Source organism: Pelodiscus sinensis, chromosome 1, assembly GCF_049634645.1.
Source record: "Pelodiscus sinensis isolate JC-2024 chromosome 1, ASM4963464v1, whole genome shotgun sequence".
Classification (NCBI taxonomy): domain Eukaryota; kingdom Metazoa; phylum Chordata; order Testudines; family Trionychidae; genus Pelodiscus; species Pelodiscus sinensis.
Genome location: NC_134711.1, coordinates 321805909 through 321819535, shown reverse-complemented (window position 1 = coordinate 321819535; position 13627 = coordinate 321805909). Strand labels below are relative to the sequence as shown.

General features: G+C 44.4%; 1 protein-coding gene across 2 annotated transcripts in view; it reads left to right on the top strand.

The window, feature by feature from the left end:
* Positions 1-12089, top strand: part of RAB6A (RAB6A, member RAS oncogene family) — a 106526-nt gene extending 94437 nt beyond the window's left edge. For both annotated transcript variants that reach the window (XM_075919572.1, XM_075919573.1), the window contains exons 7-8: positions 7634-7700; positions 11825-12089. In XM_075919572.1, coding sequence (XP_075775687.1) covers positions 7634-7700; positions 11825-11889 — 132 coding nt within the window. In that variant the 3' untranslated portion in view covers positions 11890-12089. The remainder of the gene's footprint in view (positions 1-7633; positions 7701-11824) is intronic.
* Positions 12090-13627: the final 1538 nt, after the last annotated feature.

Here is a 13627-nt window from a genome sequence, read left to right as displayed (position 1 = left end):
AGGCATGGTCTCATCCAGTAGTATATTAGAAAGTTGGTAGGGTTGCTTCCTACGGTTAAGGTAGTTACATCCGAGCAAAGTTGTCCCTTCTGCTGACCTAGAATTTCTCTAAGTAAGTTTTAGTAAAGTCCCTCAAGTTTCTTGTAGATTCAAGGGGTCACTTCAGGATTAAGGGAAAGCTGGATTGCTTTTAGATTTACTTTACAGTTCTGCCTTTCTGCAAAAATTCTCTTTATTGTATTTATTGGCCAAAACAGGGCTATGAAAGGCTTTGAGATTCATGCTATGCAGGGTGTGTCTCAGAATCTTACAAATCAATAAGCCAACTGAGCCCTTAGTGTATTAGGGTTCACTCTGTTGGGTCGTGAGAAGGGGGGGGTCTTAGAAGAACTCTTATAGCAGCTATCTGGTATGTTTTACATGTGGTGTTAAAGAACAGCAGGCTGAATGTGGCATCACTTGATGTGGCACATGACAGGATGGATTTCTCATAGCAGTAGTCCAAGAACCACAGTCCCATGAAGTAACACTGTTCTGTAGATAGAAGGACCAAGTCTTAAGAGTTTGACATGTTCTCTCCTCCATTTGTTTTTTGTCTGCAGCTAATGGGGAAGAATTGCTATCTGTCTCCAATTACTGTCCCTGTAGAACAGGGGTGGGCAAATGAGCCTCCATGGGCTGGCTGCCCTGCCTCTCCCGCACCCCCAGGCCAATTGAGATCTGGGGATGGGGGAGCGCACAAACTCTCCCCTCGCTGCCAGGGGCGTGCAGCATCAGAGGGAACCACCAGCTGTTTTAAAACAGCTGGCTGTTCTTTCTAGCTGCCATGCATCCCTGGCAGGGTGGGGGCAGGGAGCAAGAGACTTCACTGCTCCCCTCACTCCCAGGTCCTGATTGGCCTGGGGTCAGGGGGAGTACATGAAGTCTCCTCCCACTATGGTGCCTACAGGGAACTGCCAACTGTTTTAAAAACAGCTGGCAATTCTCTAGACATGTGATGGGGAGAAGACTTCACACACTCTCCGAACCCCATACCAATCAGGTCTGTGGACAGGGGAGCATAAGAAGTCTCCTGACTCCACTCCTTCCACCTGAGATCCCACCCTTTTCAGGACCACTTCAGAAATTTGTGAAGTAGCCCCCTTGAAAAATTATTGTCCACCTCTGCTGTAGAATGAGACTTCTTCCTAATCACTATTCCCTAGGGGCAGACTCCTTTCTCTCAGCTCTTGTGCATGGGTTCTCTCCTAGGATGGTGACCATCCTATCTCTCCTTCCCTGTTCATTCAGCAACCAGGGAGAGAAGGGTTGGATATGGAAAGGGGTGTGAGTCCCTGGTTAGAAGAGAAGTAGAGAAGTCCATTTTAATCTGATTTCCTTATGATATTCTAAGGTGTTAGATCTCCAGCTGGGTTGAATCGATTAGCTGGCACAGAAGTGGTGGGGTATCTTGACTCTCCTGAACTGGCTGTTCTCCTGCCTAATGTAATTGGAGGAGGAGTGACCCATCAGTCTGTTGTAGCAGAATGAGATGTAAAAACTTCCTGGTGAGAGATTCTCCTTGTGCCTATTGCTTTTTCGTACTCCTGTGTTTCACCCCCTGCCTTCGAAAGGTGTCAAGTGTATGCAGCTGCCTGTGAAATTCCTAAGTCAGTGAGATAAAATACACTGGCTGCTGGTGTGGGTACTTGAAGCTACTGTGAAGGAATAAGGTCTCCGGGTACAAAGCTGCTTTCTAGCCATCATACTTTCCCTAATTGGATTTATTCACACATGCTCTGGCTGATAAGCACATGGCTCATAAAAGAGAGTGGATTTTCTTAGCTGCCAATTCCCTTTTTTAGTCCAGTAATGTTTGTTGAAAATCCAGGGAAAGGCATAATTTTTGTGCCTTGCCAGACTATAAAGAAGGGATTGCTGTATTACACTTATCCTTCCTGTCAACAGCTGGCTTTAAATGCCATAATCTAATCAGTTCCTATCAACAGATTTTCTTTTTAAAAATGTTAATTTTTGACTGAGTTTGTGACCTTGACTGTAGGTGCTGGTGAATATCGCTAGAAGAGACGGTGTGGAGTAGGGATGTGAGCAGCTAATTGACTAGTAGATTAGTCGCTCCCCATGTCTTGCTACCTCTATCAGGAGGAGGAGGGGATGCTTGGGGGGTGAGGATCAGCTTAAAATCTTGCTCCCCCCAGCTCTGTGGGAGGGGGCAGGGGCACAGCGGCAGTGTTCCGCCTTTGAAATGTACAGGTGTCCCAGCAAGGGATCTTGTACATTTCAAAGCGGAAGCGCCGCATGGAGCCTGGGGCCAGCGGGAGCCCAGGCTCCATGCAGCATTTCAGTGTCTTAAATGTATAAGAGCCCCTGTTGGGACTCTGGTACATTTCAAAGGTGGAATGCCAGCCGCATGGCACTTCTGCCTTTGAAATGTAGCAACAGCCGGGCAGGCTCTTAGTACATTTCACAGCGGAAGTGCCTTTATTGACTAATTGAATAGTCGATGGAAATTCCATCGGCTATTTGATTAGTTGACTAATCTAATTTTAACATTCCTAGCGTGGAGAAGAGGACTCACGTTCCGTACTTCTGTAACCGTTTTCCCAGGGATCCCAAAGCACTTTATGCAGATCAACAGAAGACATAGTGAGAAAGGGATCCTTCTAAAAACTGTGGCACAGAAAGTTTCTGTGATTTTTTTCCCAGTAACATACAAGAAGTCTGATAGCGCTGAGACACTAGCAGCTGTTTCGGTGTCCTTTCTAGAGTGTTTTGTGTTCGGGCCAGATTTTCTAAAGAGACCCACAACCACAGTTGGGTCAGACTTTCAGACACTTAGCTCATCTTTAGGGTTTGGAAGAAGTGGCTAGATTGTCAAGATTACAGCATGTTGGATGCTGAGCTAGCCTGGGTCCTCAGCTCCTTCCTTCATCCTTCCATCTTGTTTGCCTCAGAAATAGCAGGTGAGCTTATACCTGGTTCCATATCTCTCAATGCCTAGCAAAACCAAATTTTGTTCTAGCATACCGTAGTGTATAAATGTCTTTTGAATAGAATTAAATGATCCTTGGGCTTACATTGCCCTGCAGCTCAGTTTTATTATTATTTGTACATTCATCATAAATGTTCATGGTGCTTTAAAGACAATTTCCGTGCCCTGATGATCTTTCTATCTGCTCAGTTTTTCTTATGCAAAATTTTTAGATATGACTCTTTCAGCTTCTAAAACCCACATTTGCTGCGTTTGAGACAGACCTGCAGGATTTCTTTCAGCAGAGATCTGGCCCTGCAGAGGCCACAAGACTGGAGAGGGATGCTTCAAAAGATTCTTTCACAGGAGTGGGAAGGTTGCCACCTCTCCAAAGAATGGGACGTGCCTGATGAGAGACTTTTGCAAGAGTTGCCGGATATGAGCTCCATGTCCATTGGTGTTGCAATGTGATGATGAAAGAATCCTGCCCTGGACAAAGCTAGATTATTTTATAGGAAAGATTGCTCCATCCAGAGGTCAGACATGAAGCATTCCTGGCTGGAGGAGAGCATTCATTAATAGGACCCAACTGAAAAAGCACATTGTGCCTTAAATGTAAAATCTGAATAACTTGGGTAGTGAATGCTACCTACATGCAATGGTAGGAAGGACAGGTTAAGCTGATAGAGGGAATTCAGATACGGCCAGTAACATGTGACCACGTGTTTTGACTTATCCTAAAGTCGCTACCAAAAGAGAATAAGGCATTTCAGCTCTGGAAGAGCAATGGGCACAAATATACCACTAGACTCTTAAGATTTCTAGTGGATTTAGAGATGGAATCTTAAGCAACTGCTTGGATCACTGACTATAAAGATCTTGCCCTTTCAAGAGGATGATCAATTTTATATTGAGAGCGCCATCCAAATCCTTCTTTAAATATAAGTAAAAGGAAAGGGGTTGGCAGGAATGCCTGTACGTGATTTTATCATAATGGCCATGAAAGTCCTGCTGACCAATTGGGAAAGAGGGAAACTTTTTCTCCCCGACTTCTTCCTTTGACCTAGGCAAAGTGCCAATATCTTTCTACTTTAAAAAAACGCTGTATTGAAAAATACATTGGAGGCAGTGCTGCTTTTTCTAACAATTATGCATGAAGTATGCTGACAAGATTGTATTTTGGGAAGCAAAGTTGGGATAACAGATGTGAGGCAGAAGTGAGAAATTGACCAACTTATACAATGTCTTGATACCAGAACTCAGGCTGGCCAGATACTTAAGTCTAGTTCTCCTCTGTACATTGTCATGCTAAATTGGTTTAATTATTTCCTGGTCAGCAAATCCTTCCATTCACACTTGGGAAGAACAGGCATTTATCCTATAGACTTTTTTGTCTGTCCCCCATTCACCACTGATGCACAGCATGTTCAAGCATCTGAGAAGCTGATGTGTTTTGTCAGTATTTCTTGTCAGTGGCTGCTTTTTATTGCAGCTGGTGTACAAGAAGTCAGTTAAATATTTCAAAGAGGTTGTTCTGACTGGATGGCTCTGGGGAATTGCAGGAAGACAGGGAGACCAGCACCACGATACAAAGTTTTGTACTTCTAGGTCATTAATTCACATCCAGCCCAGATTGGTACTTGAGCCATTGCAGGCAAGGCCTGTATGAAATATGTGTGTTCTGTTCTCAGGTCATGTCTTGTGTGGCAAAGCTCCGACCATGCCCTGTGGGTCCTGCACTTCTGACAGACAGTGTTTGTTTCAGAGACTCGCTGTGACCCTCCACACAGCCTTCTTTTTTCTCCAGGCAAGGGCCACAGCCTGCTGAGCCATACTCAACACAGGCTAGTCCACAGTTGGGGTGAAAACCCAATTGGTCTCCCTTCTTGGGGTAGACTCTGTGATGAGTGGGGAGAGTTGGGAGAACCCAGGTAGCAGCAAGAGATAGGATTACTTTCACTCATCTGGCAGCTTTTTCCCTGGCCACTTCCCCAAATGATCCCTCCTAATGCCTTTCCTCTGGTACCTGAGCAAGTCTCTCGCTCTCTTACCCCTACCTTCAGCAACATGCTTCCTCCTTTTAGTCCTTTACTCTTTTCCTTCCCTCTTCCTTACCAGGGAAAATCTTTTAAAGCAGCTCCACAGGCCTTAATGGGCTGCAGGTGTCTGAAAAACATTGCCCATATAGGGGCTTTCTTGGCTAAAAACTGATCAGACATAAAGAAGGGAAATGATTGGGAATTTTTGCGATGGTTCCTTCTTCTTAGTGGATGCACAATGTGGCACATAACCAGGATTCATCAGCAAATTTGATCATTAGCTCCCTCAGCACAGACCGAGTACTGATGGGGCATGTGATATGAGCACTGATCCCTCAAGAAGAGGGATGAGATGTTGATAGTTGTGCGGGAAACCTGCTTTGCTGATGCCTCTGTTGTACCTCTTGTTAGTTTTGACCTTACACCTTGAAACAGCCTGCTACCGAATTAGTAATGACTAGTAATGACAAATGAACATAGGTCAGATTCCAAACTGTATGTAGGTCTGCCCAGGGAAGACCAACCCCTCAACTCTGTTACATGTAGGCATGGTCTCTTTTAATTTCAGCAACATCTGCATTGTTGATCATGCCAACAATGTCTTAGTGAATTTCATTTTAGCATTGATTCCAGGCGGTAAATTAATTGTATGAACAGGTTCACCCCAGATGTCTGAAAGTAGCTTTTGAAGTTCTTCAGTGTCCTAGATAAGCTGGGTTATTGGGGAGCTTGGGGTTATCCAAGAAGATCAATGAAAGAATAGCGGGCACTGATAGACAGCTGACGCGGTGACCATAGGGTTTGGACGCTTGCTGTCTGTTTCTGTAGCAAGGTTATAGCTTGTTGCATCTCTGCAGCAGCTGCATGTATGTGCTCAGCCAACTGACTGCAAAACTCCCAAAGCACCTGGAATCTCCCAGTCCAGTGTTCATGGTGCCTCTCAGCACATAGGCATATCATACATGGTAAGCTCAGTATGAATCTTGTGAAAGTTTAACTCAGGTGTGTGTGACAGCTTCGTTCCTATACCTACTACTGGGCATGTATTGTGTACAGTAGCACAGCACCGATCCTCTGCTGTTGAAAGAGTTTTTCAGGGACTACAGAAAAGAGGGAAGAACAGATACTTTCTTGCATTCCCTCTTCTAACACTCGGAGGATCGTACTCAAGTCTGTACATAATTCCCAGAGGCATTGGCAAATGCGGAATGGTGCTGTGGAAGACTATGAAGTTGCATCTACTTGATGTGGCTGGTTCTCTGTAGGTGTTAAAATTAGATTAATCAAATAGTCGATGGAATTCCAACAACTATTCGATTAATCGATAAGGACACTTCTGCTTTGAAATGTAGCAAGAGCCTGCTGGGCTGTTGCTACATTTCAAAGGTGGAAGTGCTGTGCAGCATGGAGCAGACTGAAACGCGGCATGGAGCCTGGGGCCAGTGGGGGACTTACAATCCCCTGTTGGCCCCAGGCTCAATATAGTGCTTCCACTTCGACATGTACAAGAGCCCCAGCAAGGACTCTTGTACGTTTCAAAAGTGGAACTCCGCCCCTGCCCCCTCCTGTGCAGCTGGAGCTGGGGGGAACTGGTTTTTAAGCTGGCTCCCCCCGTATCCCCTCCTCTCTATTCCCCACCTACTCCCCGCTCTCCCCCCCCGCCTCTTTCTGAAAGAGGCAACAAGGTGGGGGGAAGTGACAAGTCAACCAGTGTCTTTGCTTATCAGATAGTCGACAAGTTGATTAGTCGCTTACCTCCCTAGTTCTCTGAGAGAACACTGTTCAGCAAAGCCACAATCCTTCGCTGCATGATTCTCCTGTGGAAAAATATCAGAATGCCACAGTGTGAGGAAAATATTTCCTATGTCACACATGAACTCCTTGGGAAATAAGCTTATTGACAGCAAAATTGTGAATGGGATTGGTGGCATAGACTTATGGTGGTAAAAGGCTGCAGGTTTTTGTCCAGAGGGTTGAAGAAATGCCATCTGGCAGACACTGCGCAAAGCTGAGTTCCACATTATAGGAAAGATACTAATTGTAGAATGCACAGAAGAGGGAAAAGGTAGGTTTGACATAGTGCCTCATTTTAAAACACCATGTAGCTGAACATACCAATGACAATGTGTTTGGGCAGGTATGAATTAGAGGCTGAATTCTGCATAAATGGAAAAGACAAACAAGTATCTCTCAAAGAATGGCCAGAGCCAGATTCACCGTACATTCGAGGCCTACATCCTCATTCTAGAACTTAGCATTTGTCTAGTGAGGATCTGAATCCTCAGGTTACACACGGGGAACCTCATCCCGCAAATAAGTGCTCAGTGCTACAACAAAGATTGGAACTCTGGAGTGCCTGTCTCTCTCAGTAAGTTCTTCGTTTCCAAAGACACTAATGGATTGTTTAACTGTGTCCAATTAATTCAACCTCCAATGTTAACAAGAACGAGTCCTCTCTGAGATTCAAAGGTTACTCTGGGTGTTGTAGTCTAACCAGTACAGATCTTGAGCTAGTACACAAACACGTATGAAGTCATTCCGTTGTGTCCTGCAGAATTGGAACCTTGTCACAAATGTCATTACTCGTGTAATGAGTTTTTTCTTTTACCTTTCTCTTTTGCAGCTTTTCCGACGTGTGGCAGCTGCCTTGCCTGGAATGGAGAGCACACAGGACAAAAGCAGAGAAGATAGTATCCTTTACTTGTTCGAGCCATAATTCTGTGGCTGTACAGCTAGGTGCTTTCCCCCATGGGGACTTGCAATCCCTGAGTACATACAGGATGGGGGAGGGAGAGGTATAAATATAAAATTGGACCCTGCCTAGTTGTTTTTACTGGGCTGATTGCTTATGAGCATCACCAAAGTGTGTGCTGAGGAAAGATACGATCCTTACAGACTAGTTCAGTGCAGATGTTCCATGCTGTAGGAGCAGCATGGAAGAAATTGCAAGGCCACTTGTGGAACAAGTTGTAAAGAGAACAAGGGGGAGGTATTGAGCCTGGGATCAGCAGAGGTGGGAGGGTTATGCAGGGACACGAGTGAAAAAACAGGGATGATCAGAGTTGGAAATGAGGACAAGAGGCTTGAATTTAATGTGTCGGGAAAGAGGATTCAAAGGAGGGTGACACAGATCAACAGGCCAGAGAATTCTTAGTCCAGCATCTTGAACAGGTTAGATGTCAAGGAGGAGTTTGCAATAGTCAAGGTAGGGCCCTGAAGCATTTGTGATCTGGATCCAAGACTTGTTTTATAGAGGATGAAGCTGCAAGACTTGGGTGCCAAACTGACTGAAGGATATAGGCCTATATAGTACGTAAAGAATGCAGAGGGCTTAGGAGGAAAGACCTACCGAACATGGCCAAAAATCATACTGCTTCAGCTGAGATGGTCGCTGAATGGAGGCATGTTATGTGTGTTTCCAAGTAGCATGCAATAAAAATCACTCAGCATAGAGAGGAAAGGCTGGGGATACTGTTACAGGAGTCCCTTGGAGAAGGGGCATAAAGGGATTTCCACAAGAGGTGCTTTGCTCAGATGTAGGAGTTCCAGCTGATAGTCACAGAAGTCAAGACAGGATGAGGCTTTGAGAAGCTGGGTACAATTAGCAAACTCTACACCATCTATAACCCCTCAGGTACAAACACCAAGGTCTGTCCTCTTCCTGACCACATCTGGGGACCTCTGCTTCTGCTCCCCCATTATCTCTGCTTCTCTTGACACTGCAAGGAACAAGGGAGATGGTGCAGTAATTGGAGAAAGGGCTAATGGTGGGCTCCTGAGTATGGGGGACATGAGCATGCATTTTTCAAGGGGATGAAGCCAAAGGAGTGGGCAGGGTTGAGAAAGAGGGCATTGAAGTGGGAGTGGGTGGGTTATTGTGGGTGGTGCTAGGGGATGAGAGGAGGTGAGGATCAATGTGGATGACAAGGATGCAGGAGTGGAGAAGGTGAAGAGATGACAGCAGAGCTAGATCTTGTTGGAAAGAGGGTGGAAGATAAAGGGGAGGTTATTTAGGGGATAATCTGTTTCAGATAACCAGCTGGCAGCGTGAGGGAGATGTTCTACAGCACTGTTTGGAAAGGAATGCTAGAACTGGAAGAAAGCATACCTGGAATGCAGAAAGTTAGCCTGTCGGGTGTAAAGTAACGATCCTGTAAAGCCATGATTTTAGCAGCTGAGAGTTGCATCTATTAAATCCTGGGCTTTCTGTGTGTAGCACGCACTTGATGACTCAAGGACCTTTTCTCAGCGGCACACAGCTGACAGGCTAATCAGTGCCTATTTTATTATTGAGAAGGACAGTGTCAGAACTCAGTCCTTGCCTGTAGTAGCTCCTATTGATTCCTGCTGCCTCCATCAGGGAGTTGTATCCTGTCTCCAAATGTGAGAGCTATAAAGCCACTTTCCATTGGGCTTTCTGCAGAGTGCAGATAGCAGAGCAACTTGCCGCTGTGTGTCTCCTCTGCTGTTGAGGGGGTCAAGACCAGCAATGAGATTTTTTCCATTTCCTATTACTTACAGAACCATGTGGGGTTCAAGGAACTTGGGCTAATCATCAGGCTTTCTTGCTCCAAAACTGATCTGCATAGTATTGGCAGACCTGTAGCTTTAAGCCTCTTTATTAAACAACTTTCTCTTAACTGTGCGAGGATTTAGAGAATCAAAACAAGACAGATCTGTAACAATGGGTTCTTCAGTTCTTTGTTTCTTGCTGACTTTTACTTTACCCCATTTATCTCCTTCCCAAGAACTTCCTCCGCAAGTATAGATCATTGGGGCAACCAGCTGCATGAACTGTATGCCACCTTGAATTACCTGAGCCGAATCCTCTGAGACGTGTGCTGAGCTGCCATGAATCTGCATGTTTAGGGATTTGTGTTCTACATTGTGCTTGTCATCTGTGGGTGCGCTGTAATGATGGAGCCAGAGCCTTAGGGTGTGTCTACACTGCACCCTTACCTCGAACTAAGCAAATTGCGTGGCTTATTTCGAGGTAATTTCAAAATAGCTTATTTTGAAATTTAGCACAGTCTATGCAGCCCCACACGTCAAAATAAATCGCTATTCTACATGTATTCTACCCCTTCAAAGAACACTAGTAGATTAGTAAGGCATGATTTCCCTTTACAGAAACCATGTTGACTTTTCCTCAACAATTATGTTCATGTATTTGTCTGACAATTTTATTCTTTACTATAGTTTCAACTAATTTGCCTGGTACTTATGTTAGATTTACCAGTCTAATTGCCAGGATCACTTCTAGAGCCCTTTTTAAATATTGGCATCACATTAGCTATCTTTCAGTCATTAGGTACAGAAGCTGATTTAAAGGACAGGTTACAAACCATAGTTAATAGTTCCACAGTTTTACTTCGAGTTCTTTCAGAACTCTTGGGTGAATGCCATCTGGTTCCGGTGACGTGTTACTGTTTAGCTGCTTGTTCCAAAACCACCTCTAATGACACCTCATTCTGAGACAAATCCTCAGATTTGTCACCTAAAAAGAATGACTCAGGTTTGGGAATCTCCCCATTATCCTCAGCCATGAAGACCAAAGCAAATAATTCATTTAGTTTCAGGGTGGCAGGATAAATGCCTAAAATCCCGTGATGGGTATGGGAATTAGACCAAACTCCTCTAGGAAATCATGAATTGACTGAAGACTCATTACTGCGTTTAGTGCATGTAGGGTTCGTGGTGACGAAGTGGATGCTGCGAGTATAATTAACTGCATGTACTTGTCTGTGAATTTGGAAATTGCCTTTTTCTCATCAAGGACAAAACCAATGGTAAAGGTTTTGTGACAGTGCCTCTAGGGCCCTCCTGAACCTGCAGATTGAGAGTCTGAACCTTAAAATCCTCATTTTGATACTCCTCTTTCCCTCATTGCAGTTCTGATAGTCGCCTGTTTCTGGGCAAGCATTTGTGAGGGACTGGACATTCTGTGGCAAAAGCCAAGTTACCATCTCTCCCACTGTGAGCCTGCGGTTACTTTCACTAGCTTTTTGGGCACTTATCACTCTTCTCGCCTGCCACATCCCTTTGCCCCACACAGCCCCCTGGGTACAGTGCTGTGGGTGCAGTGATAATTGAGGGAACCTTTTTCTTTGAGGCTGGGGAGTGCTCGGAGCAGCAGAAAGTAGTGAGGGTTGCCAAGAAGCATCTGCTCTCCTTACCCTATTGCCTTCGGGCTCTGCAGTGGCAGTGAGAGGCTGTGGAAAACTTTCTTTAAAATAGGGTTACCAACTTTCTACTCCCACACAACCAGGCACTCCTGCCCCACCGAGGCCATACCATCACTTTCACTGAGCTGCCTCGGGGGTAGGGGTATGAGATCTGGGGTGAGACCAGAAACGAATTCAGGGTGTGTGTGGGGGAGGGGGGGCGCGGCAGCTCTGGACCAAGGCAGTGGGTTGGGACATGACAGGTGTGAGGGCTCCGGCTGGGTCTGTGGCTATGGGTTGGGGCTAGGGCTGAGGGGGTTGGGGTGCAGAAGGGGGCTCTGGGCTCAGACCAAGGAATTTGGCAGGCAGGAAGGAGGATTGAAGTTGGTGTGGTTGAGGGAGGCATACGGGGGGGCTGGCTCCCAGTGGCACTTATCTCAAGCAGCTCCATGTTAGGCTTGATGTGTTGTGTTCCTCTGAAAATGCCATCCGAAAGCCCCACCTAGATGCAGTGCAGAGAAATGTGGCAGAACGAGGGTGACTGCCAACCATCGTTGCTGGCTCCTGTTTTCAGCAGGAGGCTAGCTTTGGACTGAGCAATGCCAAAAGGGGAGTGTGCCAATGAGTTTGCCTTAACTTACTTCTTCCAGTGATTGACATAAAACTGGAAAAGCCTCAAGAGCAGCCTGTCAGTGAAGGAGGTTGTTCCTGCTAATACCATGTTGCTTCTCTCACCTTTCTCCAGAACATCACTGCTTCCCCTCCCTTTACTCTTCATTGACTGCGGTGTGAATATTGGCTTGAACCGTCCCCTCAGTAATAACGTATTGCAATTCATCGTTGCTGGCTGTCTCGTGGAGATGATCTATTAGCTTCACAAGCGCGCACGCGCGCGCGCACACACACACACACACACACACAAGAAAATGTCAGTGTCTTCACTATTTATAAGGAAAAAAAATAAAGCCAAAATATTCCAGTATATTCCAGTTATAACTTTAACAAGATAGGTACCGTTTCTAAATATTTGTTCCTTTTTTAATATGTTATGATATTGCACTTTGAAATGATGGAAATCAAGTAAGTTTTGAATGGAGTTAGTCAAGAAGTATATGCAGAATAACACATACACTGTACACACTTGATTTCTCTATCAAACTGGAAATGGTGAGACCACAAAAGAGAGGCAGAGTTGGCATATCCTTAAGAGTTAGATGCTACCTTTTCCATATAAAACAAATGAACAAAAGCTATAATAATCTACGCTGAAATGCTTAAACATTTTGGAAACCTGACATTTTAGCAGGGTTGGGATGCTGAAAAAGGCTACTGAGACTTTTAGTCTTTGCAGAGTCAAATTTCCAAGAAAGCATTCCCAGCAATACTAAAGTGTCTTTCTGATATTGATAAATGGCGCTTTGGGGGAGGACCCCATGTACTAAAGAAACACTTTTGCAGGAGAAAAGTAAACAGATGTCTTGGATTTGCAGTTTTAAAAGCATTTTTTATGAAGAACTCCAGTCAAGGAAATTACTACTTGAGAGATTGGAATGTGATGTTTTGGCTATTGTGTCAGAGAGAAAAGCAATTTTAAAAAAGGAATTTTGAAACACAGTGTAGCATTAGCCCTAAAACCAAATTTGTATCTGTTAATTGACATGTCCAGTTTTGGCAGAAAGACAAAACAGCATTTGATGGAACAAGTAGCAACATTACAATAATTTATAGTTAATATGGGGTGTATTGATTCAAGAACAGCACACGGTTTTCCTTATCATGGTCCTAACTAAACTGAGGAAGGGGGCGGGAGGTGTTTACTTTTGAGCCTACATAATTAGAATTGAAAGATCCTACGCAACAAAGAAGGGAATTCTAATAAGTTGGAAGAAACTTACGATTATGCAGACACATGCCTTTAATTTTTAGCATTTTTTTATGTTGGGTCTTCCAAGTTGTGTTAGTTTTTTCATTAGATCTGTATAGTTTGGTTAAATAGCTAATAATTTAGTTTTATATTTAACTAAGCTACAATTAACCATTTTTCTTTTATATTTATTTCTTGGCTTAATTTTTTTTACTATTTTCAGTATTTTTTGTTTTGCTGAGGAATAGCTGTAGAGCTTTGCCAGTGTTGCAAGATGTAGCCACCCAAGAAACACAGAGAAACCAATACACTAGAAGCGTACCCTCGTAATCTTTACTAGTCCTTGTGTGAAATTTGCTGTCAGTTAATAAACACAATTGTAAATACATTGTTTGCAGGAAGTGTTGGTGAGTTACAGTGCAGGAAAAAATTCCTGAGTCTACTTATGAGTGTCACTTAATCAACAAAGTCCTTCCTTTCTCCCACTGAAAATAACCAAATGGGGGGAGGAAAGGGGATAATGCCCCCTTCCCCACTGCTGTTATCTGGCAATATTCAGAGAAGGTGTGAAATTCTGCATTCTGGAGTA